The sequence below is a fragment of the Lolium perenne genome, chromosome 7, assembly GCF_019359855.2.
Source record: "Lolium perenne isolate Kyuss_39 chromosome 7, Kyuss_2.0, whole genome shotgun sequence".
In the NCBI taxonomy this organism is placed as follows: domain Eukaryota; kingdom Viridiplantae; phylum Streptophyta; class Magnoliopsida; order Poales; family Poaceae; genus Lolium; species Lolium perenne.
The window spans coordinates 76594071-76607976 of record NC_067250.2 but is presented as its reverse complement, the minus strand read 5'-3'; the positions used below and the strand labels follow the sequence as shown (position 1 = coordinate 76607976).

Here is a 13906-nt window from a genome sequence, read left to right as displayed (position 1 = left end):
GACTGCAGGTCGTACGTGAAGGCAGTGGCGCCCCCTGCTGGTCCCCTTGTCTTCACCAGTGAGTATGGCGCCGAGTCAGTGGTAAGTATTATATAAAACAAAAGAGTGTCAAGTACGAATTAGGGTTTGTTTTATGGGCCACATAAGTAATGGACCAAGTTGGCACAAAGAGCTCGAAACGGGAGTACTTAGCGGGGGTAACGGTTTGTTTTATGGACCATATAAGAATTTGGCCAAGTTTTTTAACAAAAAATAAACATAGTCTACTCACATTGCTATGACTAACATATTCCCTCTGATTCATATTACTTGTCACAAATTTAGTATAAAGCTGTACTAACTCTGCGACAAGTAATATGGACCAGAAACACAAACATACTACTTATATTACTCACTAAAAATTGTCTCATCACATGGTTGTGACTAACATACTACTTATATTACTCACTAAACATACTCATTACTAATTATAATACCAATGGATAATCCATCTAGTTTAACCCTAACCAGCTCTAAAGATTGGAACACACTGAGGCAAACATCATGAACCGCTATCACTGAAGGAAACGTTTCATGTTTGGCTTCACTCCTTGCTTCCTACACCATCTCCTTCTCGTCGGCCGACAAATCACTCCCTTCTTCGTCAGGGGTTCGGTGCCACGGTACAAGCGAAGTATCTTGTAGTTGCCTCGAGTGTGGTTTATCCCACCAGATTTCATAAGGGCACTAGGGGGTATTGATCGCAGAAACATGTTCTCTCTTGTCTATAACGTAAAGCAACGACTTTTCACTCTTAATCATAGATCCACCGCAGTACTATGTCGATCTGGTCAGAAAACCATAAAATTTTCTTTGTATCGAAGTACTAAAAGAGATCCACGGAAAAAGCCCAGTATTGGATCTACACGAAATGTGCAACTTACAAATCTGCCTCCCGTCCGTTGACGTTGTATCTTCGTGTCGCCGTTGGGCGCCTCAAGGGTCTCCTCCGCCGCTTGGTGGTTGTTGTGCAGATTGCAAGATATAAAACAGAGATCCGGCTTAGATGGGCCACATTAGTCAGCGAGACAAGCCTAGCCATTCATCGGGGTGTGGTTGACCATTCTTAAGTGCGGAACCCACAACTAACGGAGGTTACAATGCTCGGCGCAATAACTAATTCCTCCTTTCCCTTAGTGTGGTATAAAAGAGTGCTACTCTTCTATGTCCGGACAATTTTGTGCCGGTATCGACCAGATCATAGTGTAAAATTGTCCACCAGCCATGCTGTTCTCCGAGAATGCTCATCCGCCCAATTCCGTTCGGTAAGAGGGGATTTTTTTTGTAATAAGGGATGTAAAAAATTGTGCTTCTGTGATTCTAATGAGACCATTAAACACTTATTTCTTTCATGTCTCTTCTCGTATTGTTTGGCATATTGTGTATAACATACAACATTTTGTGAGCAACTGAGCGTAAATAAAACTAAAAGTAAATGTCACTACAAACTCTAGTGAAATACATGTGGGTCAAAAAAATAATGGCATCCAGCATTTCATCTTGGCACTACTAGTCTACTAGAGTTGCTATATTAATATAGCGGGATGAAAGGTATCAGTGGTACATAATTTACAAAGTTCTCAGACGAGAGCTTGCGAATGGTGATCGAGTTCTGGAGAAAATGTTGAGCTTTCTTGGGATGTACCGAGCTGACTTGGATATCGGTTGTTTGCAAATCGAGCCATTGGGCGAGCTTTCTATTACACCATCAGCAGCAGGACCTACCCCTGATTCTGTCAGGAGTCCGAGCAACCTGGTTGAAGATGCTCTTGCCACCTCAGTCCCATTCACCGAAAGATCAAAAAGTGCAGGGATGACACCTTCCCTCGTGACAAGAACACCACCCTCGGTGCTGCGGGAACATAACACTGTATGAAGGATAACAGAGGCATGCTCCTGTTCCTCGCGGCTTCCCATGTCCAGATGATCTGAAATGGAGCCAAGACAATCTTCTGATCGGATGATAAGATCGGCGGCTTCTTTCGCATCACATAGGTTCCGTAAGATCTTCAGGCAGTGCTCTGTCAAGTTTCCTTCACCGAGCATTGTCGACAGCTTTGTGATTATGTCTGAAGAAGTAAGTAGAGATTTTATATCACTGCTGGATGAGAGCTCGCAGATTATCTGAAGAGCGAGCTCCAGGCACTCGGTGTCTCCGGTATCCAAAGCTCCGATCACTGAAGGGGCCACAATAGAGGCCATGAGAGGGGATCCCCGGCAACTTTGCTGATGCAGCAGTTCGTGAAGTATCAGCAAAGCTTCCAGCTTCAACTCGGAATCAAGGAGCCATACAATCAACTGCAGTACTGATTCACTAGTACTCCAGTGAGTAGATATAATTCCGGTCCTGGATGAAAAGGAAAACTGAACATTACAAATACTCACTGAATCATAAACAAAAATAAAATGTTAGCTGGGTTCCCCAGCACAGCTGTTTATATATAACGTGAGCAGTTTGTTTTAGTAATTATATTTAACACCAGACCAAAGCCCTTTTATGATAAAAAAACAAAATGAAATTATATTAACCTTACTGCTTTGTAAAATTATAGGAGAGAAAACTCCTTGTATCTGGAACATGCATGGAACTAGTTGAACCAAATAAACAAGAGAGAGACTGGGAGGTGATATAAATATGCATACCTGCTGCTGCAAAGAAACGTAAGAAAAAACTGAATTCCAGTTTTCTGAGCTTGCAATGTGTATCCGACATTTTCATTTTTAATAAATTGAAGGAATGCTTCTATAAATCCATTCGAGAGCATATATTGCCAAATCTGATTTTCACCATTCAGAATATTTTTTAAGTCCTCTATAGCCTTCCTTTGCAGTTCCACGGGAAGCACAGAGAGCTCATGAAATAAATTTAGAAACATTTCCTCATCAAAGTCGCAGAAGGACAAATACAACTGGCAATTGGCATTCGAATATAGCTGAGCAAAACTAGTCTTGGACACACCCGTCGCCCTCGGAGGGGATGATATGTCACTAGAACCAGATGGTGCAAACGATGAACTTTTATGATCGTCCATGTAATCTGTGTTTCTTTCAACAATTAGCGGCACTGAGATATCGTGCAAACTGGATAGAGAGTGGGTAAAACTAGCCTTTGACACATCTGTTTCCCTTACTGGGGATGATAAGTAACTAGCACCAGATAATGAAAATGATGAATTGCTATGCTCAAACATGTAGTCTCTGTTTCTGTCAGCTATTAGAGGCACCGATATATCATGCAAACTTGGTAGGGAGTAATCATGAAACAGCTCAGGCAAATAAGTGCATTCAAGCTTGTGATCTTTGCACCAGTTGTAGATTACAGCCTGCATGCAAGTATTTGGAGTTATCATAAAGTTTTGTAACTTCACTTTTGTCCTAGGGCACGTATCATATCCCTTACTGAACCATCTCTCTATATTTTCTCTTTCGTAGGTTTGCCCAGAGGCTATTATCACTGGATCACACATCAGCTTCATAGATATTGGGCAGCAGAGCTCTGTAGGTGGTGTATCAAGCCCTGTAAACTTATTCTGATCTTCATATCGCCCAGTACTAGAGTTTGTGTCTGGAATGCATTTGTGAAGGGTACTGGTGTCAGCAGCAACTGAATTTGTGCATATCATTCGACTTGCAGTATTCACCATTTCATTGTTTGCACCTATCCCAGGCTTGATTTCCTTTCCGTACGTCCTGACTAGATACATGAAGAAATTAAGGATTCCTTCCTTCTTGGGATCGTTGCCATTGATCTTATTCAGTAATTTCTTTATTGCGCGTCTTTCAACTAAGATATCTTTTGGTGTTGTCAGATTTAACTTTGAACATGCTAGAAGGAATGTCTGCCGTTCAAGTTCCAGTGTTGCATCCGACTGACGAAGCATCCTCAATATCTCTTTGCCAGCTTCCTCTTCTGCTGGATCAACATTGAATTTCATATCTCGGAGATCATCATGGATATCAACAACCTGTTATAAGTAGTCAGGTGTAAATATACTATTTGAAATCTGCAAGATCCATATTGTCTGGAAATTCAATTTGGCTCCCGGTGCATATGCTCCCTATACCAAAAACATATATTTCAAAATGTTGGAATTTTTTGACAAAAATTTCTGCATGTACATCTCTACGATATATGAACATTCGTCAAGTTTTGTGAGGAACCAATATTTTGTGTGATCTATGTAAAAAAGAGAAAATTTATCTTCTAAAAAACCTTATTTTTAGCATTGAATTTTGTCTTTTGTACACATGCCACACGATAAGTCGATTTTTCATGAATCGACTTTGTGAGCGCGTAGCACGTGAAGATGTATGTGCGAGTTTTTAGTTTCAACTTTTTTAAAATTTCAAAATATGTGTAACATGCATTCAAATAGAGGGAGCATACGCTTCCGGCCATGCATGTGCCAAAACACCACTCTTCATATTGTCTTAGTAATGAATGCAATTAGTTGTAACTGAAAGTTCTGTAGACCATGCTTGTAATTTGTAAATGAAAATTTACCATCATTACACTGTTACAATTTTATTATTAATCCAACACAAATGATTCCCTGTGAATTACTCTCTTCCATTACTAGAAATTAAAACATGTAGCTAGTAATGATCAATGTTGAAAAAGTTTGCCTGTAATGAAGCGACATATGAAATTTAGTAAACTAGCCTGATTAGCCAACAGGGATGGGATCATATTCTGAATCAGGAACAAGCTCCTTCTCACAGAGTTTTTAATCCTTTCACATCGCATTGCCGTTGCTTCTCCCGTAATAGCCTGGGATATGCGTACTCAATATCAAAAAGCAATACTTAAAAAACCAAGGAAACTCCTTCAAATAAATGAAATAAAACAAGGAAACCATTTTTACCAAGCAAAAGGTCCAATAAATAAAATAGAAATAATATTATAATTTTTTTGGCATTAATTTTCATCAAAAAATATAACATACCAAATACAAACTACTACACTCAATGCAGTTCTGGATAATAAGTTTCCCTTTGTCAACTGTGTTGTATAGGTTGCATAGTTCCTCTATGCCCGCTCTCCATCCTGGTTGAGCAGATTCTATTGATGGAAGAATAGAAGTAACTTTATCCAACATCATTGTCAACTGACTGCACATTGAGCTGTGAACCTACAAAAACACAGCCACAGAAAAATAGTTGCATTGAAAAAGAAAATAATATAAGGTGAGAGAAAATAATCAATATCTGGAAAAAAAACTTAATTCCCGGCAAAAAAGAGTCTCGTGACAATGATATAACAAATAAATAATACCAAGAGAGTGGATTTAGTGACCGGGTGTATACGTAAGCACGCGATCATCACCGTTGGATTCGCTTTAAGATGCTAGCCTCACAAACGGAGCCCAAATGGTTCTGTGAACTTTCTATCCATCGCTAGCATGCATGCCTGAGTAGTAACAGCCAAAGTGTCTGGGACCCATTTCGTGTGGAGAGATTAAGAAAAGTAAGATGCTCTACATCATACTTTGCTGTAGCGATTTCTATCTCAGAAATCCGGTGCTCCTCTCTCCAGACCACCACAGAAACCGCCGCCAGCTACGCTCCGGGACGGGAGGCCGGTCGCCGGCGCCGCGTACGCATCGGGATCCTTCCTCCACGCCAGCACGCGTCCGCAGGGGAAGCCGCCACCGGGCACACTCTGGGTAGGGGAGGCCGCAGTCGTCGAACGGGTGCGCGAGGAGCCGCCCAGCTGGGAGATGGAGGAACGCGTTCGTCCTCATCCACATCAGCGCGTCGCCATCCGCCCCACTCCACCACCGCGTGTCGCCGTCTGTCCTCCACGCGCGCAGCACCGCCGCACAACGTCTGCCGGCTGGATCTCGTCCGCATCAACGCGTCAACTGCCAGCCTTGCGGTATCCCTGGAGCAAGCAACTGTACACAACCACGTTGGTCTCGATGCCGCTCTCGTGCATCTCGTTCAGCAGCTCCATGACCTTGTCAACCTCCGCGGATGAGCGTGCCATAGGTGACCACGTCGGCGTGGACGCCGCGGGCCTCCATGGACCGGAGCAGCCCGACGGCCTAGCCCGCGCGGCGGTCGCCGCAGAGCGCGCACATGAGGGTGGTGTAGGAGACAGCGAGGCGCGACTCGTGCGACATGAGGCGGAGGAGGAAGAGCGCGGCGTCGAGGCAGCCCCCGCGATGCAACCTCACTGAGAGGAGGCGTCCGAAACCGCGGATCGGGTGGCGGCGGTGCCGCCCGTGGCGCGGAGTCCAGGCGGTCCCCCGTTGAGCTGGTGCTGCACGGCGAGCTCCGAGCTCCGGGCTGAACTGCCCCCTGCGATTCGTCTTCCGCGTCGTGCTCCAAATCGAGCGCCTCGTCGCCTCGTCAAGCTCCGCGTCGGGCCGGCTCCTCCCCAGCCAGCCGCCACCACCAATGCCTCGCCGAGCGTCCGCCGAGCAGAGGACGATGGCGATTTGGGCCGCCATGGCCGCCCCCAGTCCCCCGTTGACTCGATTTGAGCGGTTCCTACCAGCGACAGGCAACGACCGCCAACGAGGTCGGGTCTTGCCGTGCCGCCGCCGTTGTTAATGGCGTGAAACAGAGGAGAGGGAGAGCGCGTCAAGATCTTGTGCAGGTCGCCTCGTCAAGCTCCATGTCGGGCCGGCTCCTCCCAGCGTGCCCCAAATCGAGCGCCGAACAACGCCTCTACAACGAACAGCGGGCGACAGATTTCACGCGGAGGCGATGAGAATCACGGTGTCCGCCCTACCCCATCCGTTGTTTGCCCGGCTGGACTCGCCAAGGTTCTAGATGTGTTGGATTTGGGGGAGAAGAGTCGAGTTCGATGAAGGGGAGTGCTCATCGTTCTTAGCTGTTAAGTATGGGTACAGTAACAGGCGGGAGGGGAGGTGCGTGTGTGTGACGAGGAGGGCGCGACCAAATCCACTCTCATGTGCGGATGAAGGCTTAGTTATCATCTCATGACAGAACTAACACCGTCGGACACGTGTCAGTCTCTCACCGCGTGCTCACGTATACACCCGGTCACCAGGCTTCATCCGTACGAAAATAATAGTTTAAAACTATGGGTAAATTCTTAATGAGATATTGCAGTTTTAAGTTGTAGCTAGGTACAAAGGGATAATACTGGAGAAATATAATCACCAAAAGAGTATATTTTCCAAAATATAAAATGTATATTCTGCTTGACGAAAGAAATTCCACTATTTAGTGCCATATTTCGGCTTAATCATTTAAGACTATTGTCATTCAAACTATAGTTAAGACACAATATTTAGTATCAATAGGTATTGCTGTCCACTTATAATATTAACTGTACACCACATATTCTGCTTCAGATGGGAAGTATTGGAAAAGTGCCTAAAAAGAACTAATGACTATTTATTTCCTGAAGATCTTCCCACATCTAATAAAGAATGATAGAATAATTTCCCAAAAATAAAAAAATGTTTGGACATGATTATGTGAGCTTCGACTCAAAAGAAACCATGAACACTTGCATGTCACCATAAGTAGTACTCCCTCCGATCCATAATAAATATCGGTGTTTTAGATCAAATTTGAAATAAAACCACAATACTTGTTATGAATCAGATGGAGTAGTAAAAAGAAGATATGCTAGCAACCAATATACATACCTTAAGATTAGAGTTACAACTAGGTGTACCAATATCATTATTACTCTCCATATAAAAACACTAATTGATCGCAGAAGAATCAACCTGCGAGAGTCAACACACGAAGTAGTGGTATCAGGCTATCAGTACAGACATGCACTAAATTACATCTGAAGAAAGCTTATTGATGAATTCTTAACAAATATGTAAATGCATGAGCCATATATTTGTACTAATGCAAATAAGTTATGTTAAAAGAAAATTAGTTTATCAAAGGAGGCTGCGAAATCAGGTAAAATCAACAGCCAACTAAAATTTACACTTTTGTAGAACATTATGAAAAAGAACTGAAACCCCGCTTGCAGCGAACAGGCTTCTTCTCTTTGGCAATTAGCCAACTATTCCAATCCAAATCGAAGAAAACTGCTGAATCTTTAATGGTACTCGCATAAGCGATTTTCAAGTGGCCTTGTTGGCTTTTGAAGACATGAAGCTCCTTTGGGGGCGCCTAACCGAGTGTGGCTATTGGATAGAGAGTAGTACTGGGCTTGGCTTTAAGGATTTAAGCATGTTCCCTAATAACTTGCCACCTCTATGAATATATTATCTGTTTTTGCTCTAAACGAAAAAAAGCAATGCTTACATGGGTTTCTATAAAAACTATAATACATAAAAAATCATAACCATAATCTCTATACTTAATTATTTCACCAGGATGGGTTTAACAGAAAAACACAATAGATGGTAAAAGTAATGTTGTGGGGAATAAGTGAAACTTCAGTAGAGAATGCAAATTGAGCATCAAAAGGAGCATTTGATGACTAAACAAATGAGTAGAAACTAAAACTTGGGTGTAGAAGAACTCCTCTCAAGGTGCTTGGGCTCATAAATAAGAGACTAACAACCACACATACCAAAGGGGTCAATTGGATCTATGCCACTACAATTTTCGTGAGTTGGAAAAATGCCATTACAAAAACACAAGTTGGAAATATGCCATTACAAAAACGCGAGTTGGAAATAAGCCACTACAACTCTCTCATACCTCTACATATGCCATTTTGTCCAATACCCAAACCATATTCAACATATACGCAGTACATGCTTTCATAAGATTATTTTTTGCACGGTCACGCACATCTCTCGGTCCGTTCACTCAATTCCTCACCCAATCTCGTTCGCATTGACCAGTTACTCGTAACCAGACGACCTGAACCCTAGCTGGTGGTGGCGGCGGATGTCATGAAGTCGGGTGGCGCCTCGACTGGCAGGAGGAGGGGGCTGCTAGAGGAGGGCAAGGCGGGAGGTTGCGCCGGCGAATGGAGGTGCTCAACTCCACACCGCAAGCGCCAGCGGCTGGAGGTGAGCTCCATGGATGTATTCGCGCTCGGTGTTGTTGGAGGATAGCTCCCTGGCTTGAGGGGCATAGCCGGCGACCATCCTCCCCTCTACAGAATCTCCGGCAATCCCCTTCCCCCTATTCCCGCCTCCCGTCCATCCCCCTTCTCCCCACCCCGAAAACCGTCGTTTGTTGGCCCGGTCTCTGCCTGGCCGCGCAATTACATGACCGCCATTGTTGTGGGACTTCCGTAGTACACCGGCACCGTCGCCTAGTATCCCCGGCCAATAATGCCCCCACTAAATCCCGTTCTAGCTCTATGCTTGATATTGGAGTATATGATTTTCACATGGAGGGGTTGTTGTAGTATAAAATTGATTGAGGGCTCCTTTGATTCATAGGAGTTTCATCGGAATTGTGTAGGATTTAAATTCTATAGGAAAATTTCCTACACATGTTATTTGATTCATAGGAACATATCCTATAGGAATAAATCCTATAGGAATCTTGTAGTGTAAATCCTATAGGAAAAAAATATGAGGTCATACCTCATGAAAAATTTCCTTTGCTACAATCAAACATGCTTCATCTTCTCGTAGGATTCAAGTAGCCATTACAATGCAATCCTATACTTTTCCTATTCCTATGATTTTTCTATCCTATAAATCAAACGAGCCCTGATGATTTATCGCGACAACGATTTTCTGGCCTGCTTCGTTCCATAAAAAAATGTATTAACAAATTGGAATTATATGGCATCCGGGATTAATTGGAATTATATGGCATCGGGGAGACCTAAAGGTGCTGTCCAAATTCAGATCAGGGGTAGTATGGGCAGTACAGAAATACACAATGAAATACAAGTATTGTTGTTACCGTTATTCTGTAAAGTGAAGAAAATGACATATGTACGTAGAGGTATGAGAGAGTTGTAATGGCATATTTTCAACTTGTGTTTTTGTAAGGGCATGTACAATGGTATCTAGTCAGTAGTCTATAAGAGATGCCAACTAAGATTTTTTATGAGGTAGAGGAAAGAGAGGAAGGAAAGAGAAGATGCTTGTCGGTAAGGTTACAGACAGTCGATAGTCCTGAATTTGCGGTCACTCTTGACGGCTTCTCCCCGTTGCACTAAGGCTGTCTGCAACCATCGTTCTTTTTCACTCTATGCACGATTCATATTTCATTACCATGGGCTACTAGAGTAACCGCACACGGACGCAGATTCTAGACATCCCATTGTACAATCTGTCTTTTGCACCCGCTAGAGACGATGTGGCATAGTACTGCAGACAGCTAGTGTCTCAACTATTGTACATACCCTAATGGTATTTTTCCAACTCCCAAAAGTTGTGGTGGTATAGATCCAATTAACCAAAAAAAATATGTCGCTCCTAGTCATGCTAGGGCAAGGTGTAGCAAGAACTAGACATATCTAGTAAAAAATGTAATCTTTCAATTAAATGAAAAGTACGTTCACTCACTGGCTGAAATGCCAGGCCAGGGGCGGACAAATAAGGATGCTTCCGCGTGGCTTTGGATCTAGGCGGACAAAATAATGAACAATTTAAAACTTGGGTGCCTGTATTGGGCCACAACTTTTGTTCGCGGCGACCCATTCGAACACGCGCGGACTAAATGGGTGGCCGTGTTGGAGATGGGCTTATTGCGAGAACGTGCGCCAATTAGGACTCATACAAGCACGAACCACTTTCCAACGACCTAGCCATTCGTGCCCTGACACTTTTCTCTCTCTCTCTCTCTGCTAAATTTCCGCCGCTACTCCATTTCGCTGCCACATTCACCAACACCTGTCCCCGGTGCCGCCGCTGGTCAACTGTTAGCACTACTGTTGTTGTTCAATGCCTTTTTGTGGACTACATGGGATGGTTCGGGCCGTTTCATTCCGCACCACCGTCACCGCGAGGCCCGAAATTTGATCATCATACCCTTCTTGCCGGCTGCCACTCATCCTTCTCGCCATCCGCTACTCATCCTCCTCGCTGGCTGCAACTCGTCATCGGTGCATGTGTCCACCTTGGTCTCACACGCAGAGTGTTCAGCCATTTTACTGAATAGGTAATTTTTATCCAAAATTTTCCTACGAAATTCGATAGATTGTTTCATTGTTTGATTATTGAATTAATCATCAGATTTATAGACTATGGATAGCAGCGATGAGTACATCTTCTATGGATTTATGGATGATGAGGACCACTAGATGATCCTCACTTTTACTCTATCTTTGAATGATGAAGTTGTTCATCATCAACTACAAGACAATATAATGCGTACACTTGAAGGAAAACCAGTAGTATGATTATCATGTGTTGTACTGGACTGAACTGTTTTTCCTGGAACTTCCTGAATTCAACATAATTTCAAATTGTTGTATAAACCATATTATTTCGATTAATTTGTGTATTGAGATTACCATGCAACAGACCTGTTTCGTCTACAACTCTACATATAAAGAGGACGTACCCCCTTGTTTCGTGAGCAAAACATGGAAGAAAACCTGTTGGATGAGTGGCAGCCGGTAAGCAGTCCACGCTCAAGAACATTTAATTTGTTTTTTTTTTTACTTGTGGCAGCTGGAGTAATTAAAAAAAAATCTTCACTCTCTGCAGTTCTAAAAACGCCCATGAAACAGCGGGAAATCATAAAAAGCCGCAAAAACAAAATCAGGAAAAGGGAGAAAATAGGAAGCGAGATACTGAAAATCATACCTCTCGAGAAACAAGAAGCTTCCGCTGATTCTTGAATGGCCTTTCTCCTCTCTTTTTTCCACAGGGACCTCTGGCGCGAAGAAAGGATTGGAGGTCACAAAGGTACGAGATCGACTTGACGGAACAAAACCACTTGTCAGCAATGGCTGCTCAGCTCCGCTGGAAACCATTGACGATCGAAGAAGGGAGGGAGAATGGAGGAGGGCTTTCTCGGCATCTCGGAAGTTGGTCTTCTCACTTTTCTTGGACAGGACTTCGGTGGGCAACAGGCGAGTGAGTGGGGAAACTGTGGAACGCACTGCAACTGGATTGTGGAATGGAATGCGCTGCAACTGGATTGTGGACGCCACGGGGATACCCTGTCGTTCAGGGTATTACACAGGGACATGGTCTTCGGAAGGCGTATCGAATTAGGGGGGTTTAAAAGTGATTAAAGATACGTGTGAGGTTGTGATTTTGTTCTGGAACTGGTAGAATACGATGAACATATCAAAAAGGGGGTGTGCTCCGGTGTCCCCCCTTGGCGAACGACGTTCAGGTGGTAAACGTGCGTTTGGTTCGTGACCAGAAAATATAGATGATCCCATCCAAAAAGTCGAATATTTCTGAGAAAGGCTGAACCATATGATCCGTGAATTTCATGACTAATCTCACTAAGCCGCCTGAGAATCCATGGTCACGACGCGACTCGACACCTGCCACCGTCGTATGTGTGGCTCCCCAAATTTCAGCCGGCGGCCACCATGTCACGGCGGCGGTGGGCTTGCTTTTCCGCGTGGCTCCCCAGCTCGACATCGGCGGCCTCCGTATGCGCGGTAAGCGGCGGGCTTGATTTTCAACGTGGCTCCCTAGCTCGGCGGCGGCGGCCTCCATGGCGTGGCGAGCAACGAGCTTGCTACGTCTGCGCCACACCCAGTCGAAGAAACGGCCTCGCTAAGTATGTGCGGGTAGTGACCTTGCTAGGCACGGGTAGGCGGCCGCCTGCTAGGTCCGGCCTCCACCACAAAGGGAAAAGGACCCGTTAATTACATATTAACCGGTGTGTTAATGGCATATTTATATTTTTCTATTAATCGTTAATTAAACATATTTTATCCCATCCCATCCCGTACATGTTTGCCCATGAACCAAACACACATGTTAAGTCAATCCACGAAGGGGTATCAGCAGATCCTAACCGTCTAAATAGAACAAAGTTTAGAGAGGGGGGGACACCGGAGCAATAGCCATCAAAAAGTGCTGGCTTGGACGACAGGCTACTGCGCTTTCGCATTACTTTCAGAATTTAATCTCAGGCTGATCGCTTCCATCCTTAGCAGCCGCGTGTTCTACCAGACTACCACCGCTTCACAACAGGCCCAGAGCGCAGTTACTCCGAGGTCTTGCTTTCGTCTTCTTGGTGGCGATTCGTGGGCCCTCGAGGGTCAGCTGCAAACTTTCTCCCCTCGGGCTGTCATATCACTCCATAAGATGTCTCACACAGATATCTATTCATTCTCTTTGTCACAATAAAACCTGGCATTAAAACTTTGATTTTTCATTTTGCCTGCCTAAGAGTACGTCTCTTTACTCATAAATCGTTTTCTTACGGATTTTGGAAGATTAAAATCCATGTGAATTTTCTCATGTATCATATATGATTTCCCTTTGCACCATTCAGGATATTATCATTGACCCAAACCTCTTTTTTTTTGAAAGGAAGACCCATACCTCTTGAAAACAGTAAAAAATTGTTTCTTTCTTTATGATGCAATCAAAGAATTTATTTAGGGTGCAGATACAATCATACAAAATGATGATGCTAGTTTTTTTTTTTTTTTTACTTTGGGGACCATGTCCATATCCAAATTGACATATGTTCGCAATCGTGGGCGTACGTGAAAATTACTTATTTTTATTTACTGAAAAATATAATTAGCATGTACTCTCTTTTGTTGAAGAGATATTTATAAGGAACAGTCAGAGTGACAGTATGAAGAAACTAGATGTAAACAGTTTTGTGTGTGTCATAGAGATAGAGAGAGAAATATAATTAGTATGAACTCCTCTTTGGCCTTTGTTGAAGATATTTGTAAATAACAGCAAAATCGACATGCATAATTACATGATTAAGTGTGTCATATTCCACATATGAATCCTTGTGTAAACTTAAACATAAGTTTAAGCGATGGATTTTGGTATTGCAGAGAAAA

General features: G+C 43.6%; 1 protein-coding gene across 1 annotated transcript; it reads right to left on the bottom strand.

Moving 5' to 3' along the window:
- Window positions 1-1363: 1363 nt before the first annotated feature.
- On the bottom strand, window positions 1364-12119 carry LOC127316996 (U-box domain-containing protein 5). Its single transcript, XM_051347510.2, has 6 exons — window positions 11715-12119; window positions 7668-7751; window positions 4986-5171; window positions 4703-4810; window positions 2683-4004; window positions 1364-2386 (listed from the first exon to the last, which is right to left on the bottom strand). Exons 2-6 carry the CDS (start codon window positions 7716-7718, stop codon window positions 1609-1611), a joined length of 2445 nt encoding a protein of 814 aa, XP_051203470.1. The 5' UTR covers window positions 7719-7751; window positions 11715-12119; the 3' UTR covers window positions 1364-1608.
- Between the last annotated feature and the right edge of the window lie 1787 nt (window positions 12120-13906).

Coding starts and splice junctions, on each gene's coding strand:
- LOC127316996 (XM_051347510.2), bottom strand. CDS start 7,718: ATGGAGAGTAATAATGATATTGGTACACCTAGTTGTAACTCTAATCTT. Junction 5,172..7,667: donor GTTGTAACTCTAATCTTAAG/GTATGTATATTG, acceptor GTGTTTTTGTAG/GTTCACAGCTCAATGTGCAG. Junction 4,811..4,985: donor AGTGTAGTAGTTTGTATTTG/GTATGTTATATT, acceptor CGCATATCCCAG/GCTATTACGGGAGAAGCAAC.